The 13,937-nt window shown below is 50.7% G+C and overlaps 1 protein-coding gene across 1 annotated transcript; it reads left to right on the forward strand.

Annotated features, from left to right (window-relative positions):
• Window positions 1-1,984: 1,984 nt before the first annotated feature.
• CLEC19A (C-type lectin domain containing 19A) lies at window positions 1,985-10,234 on the forward strand. Its single transcript, XM_005143424.3, has 5 exons — window positions 1,985-2,124; window positions 7,315-7,480; window positions 7,971-8,064; window positions 8,815-8,947; window positions 9,680-10,234. Exons 1-5 carry the CDS (start codon window positions 2,034-2,036, stop codon window positions 9,757-9,759), a joined length of 564 nt encoding a protein of 187 aa, XP_005143481.1. The 5' UTR covers window positions 1,985-2,033; the 3' UTR covers window positions 9,760-10,234.
• The last annotated feature ends 3,703 nt before the right edge of the window (window positions 10,235-13,937 follow it).

A 13,937-nucleotide genomic window follows, 5' to 3' on the forward strand; every position in this document is an offset into this window, starting at 1 on the left:
ATGCTTTGCTCAAGCATTGGGGGTGAAAGTGAACAGAAGGCACTCTTGCCCTTTAGTCTGTCCTTGGAGCCATGAGGTATCTGTTTCACAGGGAGGGGGGTGTTGTGTACATATGATGCCAAAAATTGGTGGGGGAACCCTGAGGAGAGGTCAGTGAAAGCAGGATGGAAGCACGTTGAGGAGCTCCCGACCTGGAGGGCAATCAGAAAACAGTGTGAGGCAGGAGAGGGGCAGAAGGGCTGAGTACATGAGACGTGGCTGTGCTTCTGGGGCTACATCCAGCAGGTAAAGCACACCTCATGCTTTGTGAACTCCGAAGATAACCCCAAGTGCAGCTGGGGCTGCAGCCAGCTCTGCGTGCACAACGTGTGTGTACCCTCCCTGCGCTGGGAGCAAAGCTGGTGTCCAGCTGCTGTGCTGGGCACAGGGAGCTCAGTGCCACCCCTGTGCTGGGGGTCTGCTGCTAGAGACAGCATTAAAGTTACTCTGGTCTCTGCTCCCTGCTCTCTCTTTAAGCATAAACACTTGTGCTTTGGGAGTAGATTAATATGCTCAAAGAGTGTTGTTCCATAGTTTGCAGTTAATTGCTTGTAACACTGGTTTTACCTAGGGATGGCACACAGTTAAGAAGGGAGAAGGCATGCCTTGGTTTCTAATAATCAAAATTCCTTCATTTTTAGTGCTCTGATGCATCAGCAGGCTTTTCCTTGAGACATACAGTTTCAGATGAATGTATGGAACTGCAAATGGGAGGCCGGGGGGGGAGTTTTCTTAGCAGGTTTTACTTAATGCAAAGAAAATTTAATATATGAAAGTTGATTGAATTAGTTCCTGTCTCTGGAGTAAGTCTGGATGCTTCACTATACTGAAAGCTTTGTGCCACCCCAAACCGTTTCTAGTTGAATCGTGCCTGTAAAAATGGGTTGTCCCAACTCAAGTCCCAGAAAATGCCGAAAACTTTAACCTGTAGCTAAGAATAAAAAGGGAATACAATTGTGTTCCTAAGCAGTTCATTCAATGCTCATTTAAGGTGTAAATTGGAAATGGAGCAGGACCACACAATTTCATAGTATTTTGCCTATATTGTTTCCCTAACCAGTGAGTTTTAAAAAATCTGGGGTTTATTTCCCCTTGAAAAAAGACCACATGAAGGAGACCTGGTAGGGCATATAGACTGCTAATAATATGACTGCTGCCTGATGCTGAAGGTTTTCTGCTGTTACAGGACTGCATGGACCTGGCAGACGGGCAGAGTGCAAGTCCCTGAACCAACCTTGGACCTGCGGCACACCTGGCGATGCCCTCTTCCAAGCTGTTTCATTGTGTCAAAGCTTTGCCTGTCCATGGTTATAAAAAAATAAAAGCACAAAATGGGTTAAACCCCACAATTACAGGCTGTGCCAAGCCTGCACAAGGCCGTGCTCCTCTGCAGCCCTGGGCACCATCTCTGCCTGACCCTGGGTGTCCAACTGCTGCAGTTTCCCGTGTTAACACAGCCCTTGCTTCCAGCTTCTAACCTTGCCTTGTGCTCGGTGGGCTGCCAGCCTTGCACAGCAGGCAAAGGGCATGTTGCTCAGTCACCCCAAGGTGGAGGTCTGCCCCGAGCCCCTCTCTGCTCTGCGCATGGCCGCTGATGCCCACCAGCATCCCTGCGGGAAGGCAGCCAGCTGGGTAGTGCTCAAGTGGGGACACATAAATCATGTCTCAGGAAGCAACTGGGGTAGATCAGGGATTTCCTTGCTCGCTTGCAGCGTGTGACAAAGGTTCTCTGGGACGGGGCGTGCACCCCATGAGCCAGGCTGGGGCGAAGGTCTGGGCGCAGGTCCCTCGGGGTGGGATGCGATGAGCGCGGCCGGGATGCGGCAGCGCTGGTGGGAGGTGTGTGTCGCCGGGAGAGCCGCTGCTCTGGGGGAGGGAGCAGCACAGCGCCTATATCCAGCTCCGCGCCGGCAGCCTCCCTGGCACAGCTCGGAGGTCCCGGACAGAGTGGTGACCCCTGCAGCCGTCTGGGAGCGCTGTCCTCCCTCCTGGCCATGGGCACCGGGTGGGATGTGTGCGCGCTCCTCTCCACGGTGTTGTTCACTGCCCAGGCTTTCCCTCAGACCAACATAAAGATCAGCCAAGGTGAGTGCAAAGAATTGATTGCGGCTGGGGGTGAAGGTAACCTTAAACTGTGATGCCTTTAGGTGGGGAAGGAGGGTGCAGGGTCAGCAGCTGGCTTCCTGCTTTCTCTGACTGCTCCACAAACCTCTGATTTGCCTTGAAATCAACGTTCTTCATTGTGGGAACATGACAAGAGCAGCCTCGGTCTCTCTCTCCCAAGCTATAGAAGTTGTCTTTGAGCTGGCTTTGTTTCTGTTCACAAGAAACTGCGCTTTTGCCTTCAGCAACATGTGCTCACATGGCACGGTGCTGTGGACCTTCAGCTGTCCCCATCGTGTGTGGATGGCATCGGGTAGAAATAACTTCAGGGAGGCACATGTGTGAGCGGTGCAGTCACATAGCCCATCAGGACAGGCTGGGGCATCCACTGAGGCTCCCCGTTTATGTACTCACACTTACTGCTTGTGAAAAGTGGACACAAATACAGGATTCCTCCCATTTCCCTCTTATTTTTCTTGAGCTGTTGGTGATTGATAGACACTGCTGCGAGTCACTGAAGTTTCTTGCAAACTTTTTCATGGGGCTGGTGCAAGTGAGAGTCGCTACTCTGAGTTTGTTTGCACCCTGCTTAGATCTGTATGGGAATGTGAGCAGAAAGGGACTCCCGGAATGCCGTTTAGTGACTCTGTGAGAAAAAGGATCAATACAAGCTCGGCTTTCCTGCCAGACACCTAATCCGTGGGAGCTCGGCCAAAACTAATTAAGGAGGAAAAAACCCTGCAAGATAACTCCTATCTATTAATGCCGGCTGCAGGAGGGCTGCTGTGGTGTCTGCTGTAGCCTCACAATGCCAAACATACCTGGCAGAAGATTGGAAGCTGTAAAACCAGCTTGGTTTCATTACAGGATTCTAAAAAGCAAAGCCCTCTGTGTGAAGGATGTCACTTCCAATGTGCTTCAACTGGTGTTTAATATTTCACTTGGAAATTTGTAACATGTGCCTAAAGAAACTTCAGAGTGTGAAATATTGCCCAGCTATTAAATGAGCTTCACGTCCATCAGTGGATACCATCCCCTGCAGCTCCATATGTCCCCCCAGGCACACAGAGGCCAAAACCCCATCCATGATCTGCTTGTTCTGAAGGTCATCTTTGTCATCTTTGTAATCTCTTAATGAAAGACAAATACTGCAAGTAACATGAAGGTGGGACTTTTTGTCTGTGATGACTATAGTGTCAGAGCTTAAAGATGTGCTCCTAAAAGCCATGGGTGACCTGAGGTGTTCCAGTGTCACACAATAGCGCTTAGACCCTGCTACATGCTCCTGCCCATCAACCCCTTGTTTTATTCTTTATTCTTAAGGTTTATTCAATGAAGAGGGTGTGGGCTGGTTGTTGGGTTGTTGTGTCAAGGCTGTGATGGGATGGAGGTCTGGCTCAGCTGGCACTTTGTACCCCCTAGCTGAAGCTGTCTGGGGGGGGGGGGGGTCTTGGGCCTCCCCTGTTGTCTCACCCATCTACTATAATCACCCTCTGCCCCAGCAGTGCCAACATGGGGCACAAGCCATGCTGCTGCCCATCCCCATGGTCCTGTGCTGGTTAGGGGTGATTTGGTGTTGGTGAGCACAGGATGAACATCCTGAGCCCCAGCTCTGAGCATCAGGTGGGGAGCACTGCCCTTCCCACACTCAGCATCACTAGCAGAGGGGCTCCGCAGGCAGCTCTGCCCTGGAAATGACCCAGCCCTCCACGCAATGGGGATCTCCTCAGCTCTTCTCCATTGGCATGAACTTCAGACAAGCCTCTTGAGTGTTGATGGACACTCTCCAAGCCCAGCCGCTTGCCAAGAGCTGAAGAGGTTCACTTGCTTTTTCCAGGTCAGGTGGCAGCATTAGCTTATGCATGTGCCAAGGGAGGGTGTCTCAAGACCATGTCTTTCAATGAGGTGTCTCTTACGGCTCTAAACTTTGTGGTAAGTCATCAGCTGTTGATGAAACAGAGCTCTTCAATGCTCTGCAGCAAGAGGACCATCTGCTGCCAACACTGCTCTGGTCCGCTGTGCTGTCCAAAACTCTCTGATGGAGCTGCAGCCCCCCAGGAGTCTTCTTTGCATGGGCATCTCTTGCCAACCTCATCCTAGCCCCAGACTTTGTATCTCAAACCTGCAGATCACTGGAAGTGAGGCACCATTGCACCTTGGGAGGAAGCTGTCCAGGAAAAAGCCTGCTCTTCGCTAGCTGCATCAGTGGGAGTCACACAGTTGGTATTTTATCTTTTCCAGTAGCATCCTGGAATAAAACCAGCTTACGATACCGGCTGGGATTTTCACAATTAATTATTTCTGACTGGAAAGTGGCCACCTGGGGATGTGAAACTTTCTGGCAGAGCAGGGCCAGCTTCTGCAAGAGGTTCACAAGTGATTTTCCTGGTGGTTCTGCAATGGGTCTCAGCTAGTAAAGACATGAGGAGGCTCCAGTTTTGTTGGCACTGACACAAACCCAGAGAGCACAAAACTCTTTCTGGCCCAAAATTCTTGTTTTCCAGTTTTTCTGAGTTAGTAACAGCTGCCTGATATGAATCTTTTCCTCAGCCAGGTCAGGACACCTATTTTGCTGGTACTATGTTAAAACATGGCCCTGACATAAAAACTGCTGCACTGTAAATAAGCAAAGGAAGGAAGACCCCAGATAAAGCAGCACCCCCAATTGTTCCTGCCTGTAAAACTGGGAGCAATAGTTCTCCAAAGAGACAGCCAAAGTCTCTGATCCTGACCTAAGAGAAAAGATGCTAATTAAACGCTGACCTTCTGTATTTTCCCTTTTGGTATATTTAACCTTAAATTCCTTCAGGCACCTCTGGTTCACTGAAGCTCATCAAATTAATGCTACCTAATGGGAAGCAGTATGGAATAACAAAGCAGGACTGTCTCTGTCTCTGACTCAGTTTCAGCTGCTCTGAACAGAAGGAAGGTGATTTTCCTGGGCCATGGGGGTGCTGATGGAAGTGGCTCGGAGCCAGGGCATTAGGACTCCCACTGCAATTAGCACCTGGGAGCGAAGGGCCCCATTTGCCGGGATGCTGCTGGGTTAAGCCCTGTGAATTTTGCCACCAGACTGCTAGAGGTGAAGAGTTCCTCGAGGAGCTGCAGGGTCTCTACAATAAACCCCTGTTGCTGGGGGAGATGGTGGTGCCTGTCTGCCACAGACACCCGGGATGCCTTCGGCAGGGGGGAGCAGCAACATGGAGTCACCAGGAGCTGAGACCAGATCCCAGTGCTGTCCTGAATGGGAGGGACATGCTTCATCTGTGATTTGGTGGTAAAGCTACAGCCTCATCCCATGGGTCTGACCCTGCTCCTTGCTCTGCTTTGCTTTTGGTGGGGACAGAGATCCCTAGCAAGTTTCACAGAGGGAGGAGAGCTTGGCTCCCATGAAAACACATCAGCCCTCACTGTTCCTGGTACTGTTGCTACAGTAGAATAATTTCCATTTCCTAGGGCTGTCCTAAGGGTTTTCCAAATGCAAAGAGGTCCATGTATGAATCAGACAGCTGAATCCTGCATTGCCATTGAGCTAGCTGCAGGTTAGCCACCCTCCCCTAAAGCTATTCTGCTCTCCCAGCCTGGTGTGCCTATCTTTTGTCCTCTGCAGCCCATGAGGATGGGACAGCCCCTCACTGCTCTTGGTGGGTTTGTTGCTGTGGGGTGCAGAGCTTCTGCCGGATATAGATCCTCAACAGGGGGGTGGCAAGGTCTGCTGAGGTGGGGTGATAGCTCCACAGGGATCTGCAGTCAGCTTGGCCTCTGCCCCTTGCTTGGGAGGTTAAAAAAGGCTCTTTGCATCTGTGTTTGTTGCCTGGGGGCTGTATGTGACAGGAGGGACCCAGGGACTGGCTGGAGGCAGTTTGTGAAATGCTCAGAGATCCCCACGTGGAAAGAGCTGATGAAATATGGAATTATCACCCAGAGCTGTCAGCACTAGCACAGGGAAGGGGTCAGCTCCGGGAAAGCTCCCACTGCTGCTTTAAATTCATCTCGTGCCTCCTCTTGCCCATGCTGATGCTGCCCGCATTGCTCCCACATCCCATGCTGCCGCTGGCAGGGTTTTGCCCTCCGGACCCTCAGGGAAAGCTACAGGAAAACTACCCGCGGTCCTGTAGCACCACCCTGACCTCTCCAGGCTTGAGCCTGTTAACTGCTTGGGTAATTTCATGGCATTTGACGTCTGCCATCACCCCCTGCTCCCCCTGCCCTGCCTGCCTCACTCTGGCAGCAGCCCTGACCCTGGACCAGGACCCCATGGGGATGCAGGAACTGACTGGGATTGCTGGCAGTTGCCCAAGGCTCAGACACCAACAGCTGAGAGAGTTAAGTCACGGTGACACAAGATTTGGGGGTTAGTGCTGGGTGGTGTGGTGTGTGTGTGTGCTGCATCCTCCCTGCTCGATGGGGGGAGCATGACTTGGGGGAGGTCAGAGGATGTGTTAACACAGTGTTTACACAGCGGCAACTGCAAAGGCTCCAGAAATGTGTCCTGCCCCTGAATGGCCTCTTTTTGGGTGACTTCCCCTCTGTGCTGACAGGTAGTGAGGGAGGAGGATCAGCTCCATGGGCTCCAGCTCTTATCTGGCGGTGGGAGGCAGATAGGCTGGCACCGCTCCCAGTGGCAGGCTCCTCACCCAGCTATTTATGGGGCTGAAACTGAACACGTGCATATGTGCACGGCTGTGTCCGGGCCCAGGGACACAGGGGATGGTGAGGGGGTTGCTCAAGGGAGGAGGTGCAAGGGGGCCTTGCAGGAGGGCAGAATGCAGCCATAACCCTACAGCCTCTGGCTATCAGCTCCCATCCCAGCACCGTGGTTCTGGTAGTGCCTGGCAGAGGTGACAGGAGCCCTTATCTTGGTTTCCCCAGCAGCAAATATCAGTGCCTCTATTTCAAGCACTGTCTAAACCAATGTCAAACTGGCTTGAAGTGTTCATCCTGATTTAGGCAGATGCTGAAACAGAGAAACCCATTTTACAGATGTGGGTTGGCTTTTGCAAACTTCCTCATGGCTTCTGCAACAGCTGGTTTCTCCATGCATGTGTTTGATAGCTGTTTGCCGTGGGTGAGGGGGAGCCAGGCTGGGAACTGCTGCCTTCATTGCCTGCTTGGCTGCCCAGCCATGCTGCTTCACCATCAGCTGCTGGATGTCCTCTGCTCTGCCCCCAGCCATGCCGGAGCCTGTCCATGCCTACTCCTGCCCACTCTTCTGGACAGAGTACGAGGGCCATTGCTACCGGTACTTCCCCATCAACAAGACCTGGGCTGAAGCCGACCTCTATTGTGCTGAGTTCTCCATTGGCATCAGATCAGCCAAGCTGACCTCCATCCACAGGTGAGGGGTGCAGAAATGTGTCATCCCACCCTGGCACAGCCTGGGGAAGAAGGAAAATAGGGACAAAGTCCCACACCCACAGCACAACCTCTGGGCCAGCTATAGGGTCATGTCCCAGCTTCAGCATCCCTCTGCGGCAGCGACTTGGTCAACTCTCATGCATTGGGCACAGTAAGGCAATGTAAAAAATGCCTTTTCCTGGCCTGGCAGGAAAACTGATGTATTATTCCCTAAATTTCCCCAAACCTGTAGGGTTTTACTCATGAAAAAGGAAAGAAATACAACATGATTATACAGGCTTTTCCCCCCCTTCCCTCTCCCCCAGCTCTTCCCCACACTACACACCTCTTGCACAGACCCAGGAAAGCAATCAGCAGCAATTAGACAAGGGGGACCCATTTGGCCATGCCACAGGGTGAATGCTTAGGGACATGACTGACCATTTGCCTGACACACTCCCTCAGTGGCTCTGCATTGCTCTGTTTTCCAGCTGGGAAGAAAACGTCTTCGTGTATGACCTGGTGAACAGCCGTGTGCCGGGAATCCCCACTGACATCTGGACAGGACTCAATGACCTGAGGCAGGTAAGAACTCCCTGCAGCCATGTGGGAAATGGCTTTGACAATTTCACTGCCCCCTGGGAAAGCCACTTGGTTTTATTCTTTGTTCCCTATAGCCCCATTGATCAGGTGGTGGTGTAGGGTCTGTTGTGCAGCACATGGGGGAAAGTTGTAATTTCATTCCCTCTGGTTTGCTTTTGAATGAAAAGTGTTACTAGAATTAATAGATTGATAGTTAGTGGTTATTCGCATCATATTTTAGGAATGGATTAATGGAAGGAGTATTGTACTGCTGGTCCAAGGAGAGCAAATGAACTGAAAACGAGATGTCAAATGTCAAATGTCAATGTCAAAAATCACCAAGTTTCATTGCTTTCTTGTGATATCCTGTACCTTTTCAAAGCTGACATGTTGGAACTATATAGTCTAATATGCAACAAAGAAAAATTGAGGCCATCAGGAGAACAGTCCCGTGCCAGCAAATGTTTTGTAGATATTGGGAAAGCAATGGAAAAGGAAAAATAAAAGGAACACAGGATTGGGTGGGTGTGTTAAAAATAAATGTGTTCAATTTCTGCCCTTTCCCTGGTGAGACATGGTGAATGCTGGCGCATTCACCTGGTGTTTTCAGTTGTAAAATGCAGAAGAGCTGAGTGGCCTTTGCTGAGTGGTGGCAGTCTCTTCCCATGGGGAATGGGTGTAGATGGGAGTGGGACCCCCACTCTGCAAGCACGGCTCTGCAATCACGGCCTTTCTCTGCTCACCCTGTGCCAGGAGGGTCACTTTGAGTGGACGGATGGCTCCTCCTATGACTACAACTATTGGGATGGCAGTCAGCCCGACGACGGGATCCACTCCATCCCAGAGGAGGAGGACTGTGTGCAGATCTGGTACCGGCACAACAGTGGTGAGTGGTGGTGAGGTGCCCAGTATTGAGGGCACTTTAAGTCTCATTTGCATGTCAGTACATTAAACCCACTGCAGCTCATCTATTCTGAAGAGCTTGCTGGTAGGTGAGGATTTGCATTTTAATTTTTTATTACTATTTTCTTTTCTTTGCAGAGAAGGGATGTGTTTTCTCTTTCATCACGTACATACACACACATATGCTTGCTTTCCCTCTGCTCAGAGCCCAGCTATCCCTCCCATAGCAGCAGCAGGAGGGGAGCATCATCCACTTGGAAGAATTACCAAATTTAGCCAAAGATCAAATTTTCCTATTTCTCCTCCCACACAGGAGGCACATGGAAACACCCATTCCTTTGTCAGCTTTTCCCTCCCTCACTCAGGCCAGGGGCATTTCACTGTGCAAAAATCCTACTTCCCACCCTCATTGCCAGTGAGACCAGCCACGTGTATCCAGACCCCCTGGACATACCCTAAATGCCTGGTCCATGGACACCCTGCTGATGTTTCATAGGGTACAGAGCTGTGTTTGCAGCTGCCTCTGTGCTACCATGTTTGTGCCTGGGTCAGGCATCTCTGCTAGCATCCCCACGACAGGGATGGGAGCAGTGCAAATGGAAGCACATGCAGGAAAAGCCTCTTATGATGGCAGGAGGTTCTGGTCCCAATGATGGTGCATGGATACCCCCTCATTCCTTTTGTCAGCTAATGCCTTGTTTCTTTTGTGGGGTAGCACTGCGCTCCTGGAATGACAACGCCTGCGGCAGAGCCTTCCCTTTTGTCTGCAAGATCCCCTCGCTGGCCCTGGACTGAGGCTGCTGGTGCTGCCCAAGCTCCCTTCATTTTGGGTCACCTCTCCAGTGGCAGGGAAGAACAACCAGGACATGGCACGGGTGGTGAGAGCATGGAGCTGCTCGGCATCCCCAGCCAGACCCTGGCTGCAGTATCCCTCCTGGAGTGCTGTGGGGGTGAACCTGGTGCTCACCCTCCCCAGGGGCAAGCAGTGATGGGAGCTGTGTTAAACAGCAAAGGAGCCCCCCATGCCTAAGCCCGGCTTTGGGTTTCAGATCAACTATTGCAGTGTATTAGAGGAAACCCATGATTTTACCAATACACCAAACTGTTAGCACCATAGAGTAGACATGTGTGGGAAATTATTCTGCCAGTTCACCTGTGAAGGAAGAGTGGAGGAGAAGTGTTATTTTCTGTTAAGTTGTACAAAATGCCTCTCATGTGTGTTATTTTTCTTTCCTCTAAAATAAACAGCAAACAGCAGGTGGAGGCTCCTCCAGCTTTCTAGTGCTCGAGTAACAGTGACTGCCTGGGATATGGGGTCTTGTGCCAAAGGACCTGGTTTTACCCTGGTCTGCTCTACATTAAAAAGGTGTGTTGGGGGAATCAAATGCCTGAGTTTGTTTCATTGACTTTGCTGGTTGGGGGGACCACTGCAGCCTGGGAAGGACCCTGTTCTTCACCTGGCCCCATCAACCAGATAGCATCACCAGCTGGAGTCACTCAGCACCACACACCTGCACAACATCCCTACCTGCAGCAGGTGAGTGGGGTTTGGTCCTGGCTTCTTTGAGCTGTCCACACTACAAGGCAGGTGGGTGAAGGCTGATGTGCACCAGCTGATGGCCAGCTTGCCCTCACAGACCTTCCCTGGGGTGGGGGGCACAGCTTTTGGTGTGACCCTGTTCCCTACTGAGATACCAGTCGTTCCCACAGTCATTGCTGATGTCCTGTTCCATGCCGGCATCACAGAGGTGCTTTTATCTTCCAGGTATATCATGTCTGGGGAGATGTGTGTGGTTGTTCTGGTGGCCCTGGTGTGTTGGAGTTACTTAGCAGGGAGGTGGGACCCTGTCCTTACATACGGGTGAATTTGCAGGGCCTGGGTGCAAGTGGGGCTGTGATGGTGCCAGGGCCCAAGGGAAGGGCAGTGCTCTTGAGACAAAAACATGCTTCTCCTTCAGAGGATGTGGGTGCAAGGGCACTGCTGGACCCAGTCAAACACAATAAACCCAGTGCTCCCTGCAGAGCCCCTGTGATGTGACCTCCAGTCCCACACAGCCCCGTGGCATCCAGGTGGCTTTGCAAGAAGCTCTGTACAGAGGGGGCTGACTCCCCATTTGGCCCCTGCCTTCTCTTGAGAGTGATGTGTCCCTTCTGTCCCTGATCCAGGAAAGCCCCAGGGTCTCACAGCACCAGAGCAGCCAGGACAAACCTGGGCGGCTTCATCTCAGCCATTGCCTGCAAAGACGAGCAAAGGCACCCTCGTAAACTTGTCTGGTCTCCCATGATGTCACCACCTTAGACACATAGGGTTTCAAATCTAAGGTTTTCCAGAGTGATTACACCGGATACAATGAAGTAAATAACTGAGGCTCTGCTGGGAGCTCGTAACTGCTTCCTCAGTGCTTCCTCAGCACAGCTTTCAGCTAAAATACACTTCCACTCAGGGAGAAATGGCACAGCTTGGTGGGCATAGCAGTGATGTTTGTTGTAAGTGGAATGTGTGTGTTGTTAGGTTTCTAAAATAAGGAAATACTGTCACCTCTGATTATGTATTTATATATATATAAATATATAAAAGGATAATACCTAGAAATAAAATGGTATTATTTTTAATGGTTTATATATATATATATGCACACTTCCCATATATTTATATGGAAAGCGAGCAATTTGCATAGTTTTCAGTCCTAGGCAGGAGACAGCATTGAAGGTGGTTTCTCTGAGACTTTTGCTTCATCTGAAGACAATAAATTACATATGGATGATAACAGTATGTAAAGAAACCAGCTGTAGGAAAGAATTGTTCTTGTATCTGACCAGCTAACAAAATACTGATGAGTAGGATCTGATCTGTGGCAGAAAAAGGGCTTAAGGAAACATCTTGGTCACTGCTCAAGAGATTGCCCATGGATGGGTCCTGTGCCGGCTGCTGGCATGAGAACAAGAGGGTTGGGAATCTGCATGGCATGGGACGTGTCTGATTGACTCCTGGTTCTGAGTGCGGGAGCTGAAGCGTGGTTCAGTCTCTGTGGTGAAGATCAGCCTCATGGCAGAGACCAGAGCCAGAAATCCCATAGATCCCCCTGGGGCTCAGCCATGTCCAGAGCCCATCAACTGGACAGGGAAGATTAGGGTGCTGATGCCAGGCTCTGCCCTAGGCTGCCTCTCCCCAGTTTCTTTTCCCTGTTCCTCCCGTTCCCTGTTTCAAAGGAGCCAGAGTTCAGCATGGCTGGGGCTCAGTGTGCCTTTTGCCAAAAACTTCTCTTTTTTTCCCTCCAAGTGGTGTGAGATGTTTCAAAAGAAAGGTTAAAACCTTCCCTTGGGAAACTGTTTGAAGACTTGGGCCCTACTGGGGCTAAAAATACTGCTAATGGGGAAACCTATGAAAGCTGTCAGCTCCAATTAACATCTTCATTTCCAGGTAAAAAGAACTGAATATGTGTTGACCTGAAAGTCAGGACCAAAGTTAATAGGGGCTTTGTTTTGTACCCCAACTCAGCTTTCTTCCCTGACTGCAGGGTCCTTGCTCGAAAAACAGCCCTCTGTCCTTGACAGTGTCTTCTGTTTCACAGGAATCAAATAAAATCCAGAAAACAACAGGAGTTTTCACCTCCTTAATGAACTTCCAGTGGCTCTGGTGAGGTCAGTGCTCAATGGAATATTGAACGTGCCCTTTCCCTCAGCATGGATGGTCCCAAAGTCAGCATGGACTTGGGTGGCCAGGAGTAGCCTCTGGCTCTTCAGGCTGAACTTAACTTTATTTTTCTGTGCTGTGTGTCCCATAACCCCTGACTCCCCTGTTATCCCGAATCTCTCCATTCTGACTTGCCATATGGTGTATATAGTGGGAAACCTGGCAGCGGCAGGGCTCTCCCACAGCTATCCTATGCATCACTTGCAAGTGACTGGTACCTGAGGGCTCTTTTATATCATGGTTCTTTAGGAGCTGAACATCTTCCTTTGTGGTGCATGAAAGCTGAGGTTGGGGTGGTGAGTGTGTGATGTAGCCGGGGACTGAACAAAAACAATTGCCTATTGGTGACAAAACCCTTTACCCTCCTATACCCCATTTCTAGGTCTATAGAGACAATATTAGTCCAGCCCTTGAAGAGAGAGTGGCCTTGTCATGGCAGGCAGGAGAGATGGGCCTGCCTGCACCATTTGCCTTCTGATTCCTTTTTTTCCCTACTGTTATAATTCTTTATTCCCTGAAATATGCTGCTGATGTGCAGGGATGGGAAGTGGGAAGAGAACCGCTGCACTGGTGCTTTTCTGCCCTGGTGCAGGCAGCCTGGTGATGATTTTCCTCCCCAGTTCCTAATCTTGACTGCTCAGACAGCTGGGCTGAGCTGAACTCTCCTTCCCTCTGTTTATTCATTATGATTTCTCACCCTGAAATGTGCTAGGAGGCTAAGGCCTGCGCAGCTGAACTGTGAGCTTCTCCTAGTGCATCCCCTTCCCCCCTCCCTGGTTTCCCATGGTTTTCATTGCCTGAGTAACGGCGCAGCTCCTGCCCCAGGGCAAGGATGCTGCAGAGCGTTTCCCTTTGACAAGAGAACAAAAATATCTCAGGGCCAAAAAAAGGCTTCCAGCGGCTCAGTGAGAAAATTACAGACATTTAGTGGCTGTGGCAGTGAGGTTCATCACCAAACAGAACCCTGAAACACAAAAATGTATGATGAGTGATGGTACCTACCTGTGTGATGGTGTTAGCATCGAACCCCTCAGCTTCAGTGCATCCCAAATGTGTGTGGCAGGGCACAAAGAAGGCAGGCAGGATTTGGACCTGTGCTGTGTGGGTCCCAGCAGATGTTGGCTTAACCAAGATATTCTTTCTGTTCTGCGGGAGGGTTTTCCCATCCCACCTCACACCAGCTGCTCCCTGCTGCTGCCAGGGAATGAGTGAGATGGTGAGAGCCAGCAGGGACAAACCTGCTGGGAAATGCATCTCCTGGGCATGGCTGAGCTCAGCC

Source organism: Melopsittacus undulatus, chromosome 8 (genome assembly GCF_012275295.1).
Source record: "Melopsittacus undulatus isolate bMelUnd1 chromosome 8, bMelUnd1.mat.Z, whole genome shotgun sequence".
NCBI classification, from domain to species: Eukaryota; Metazoa; Chordata; class Aves; order Psittaciformes; family Psittaculidae; genus Melopsittacus; species Melopsittacus undulatus.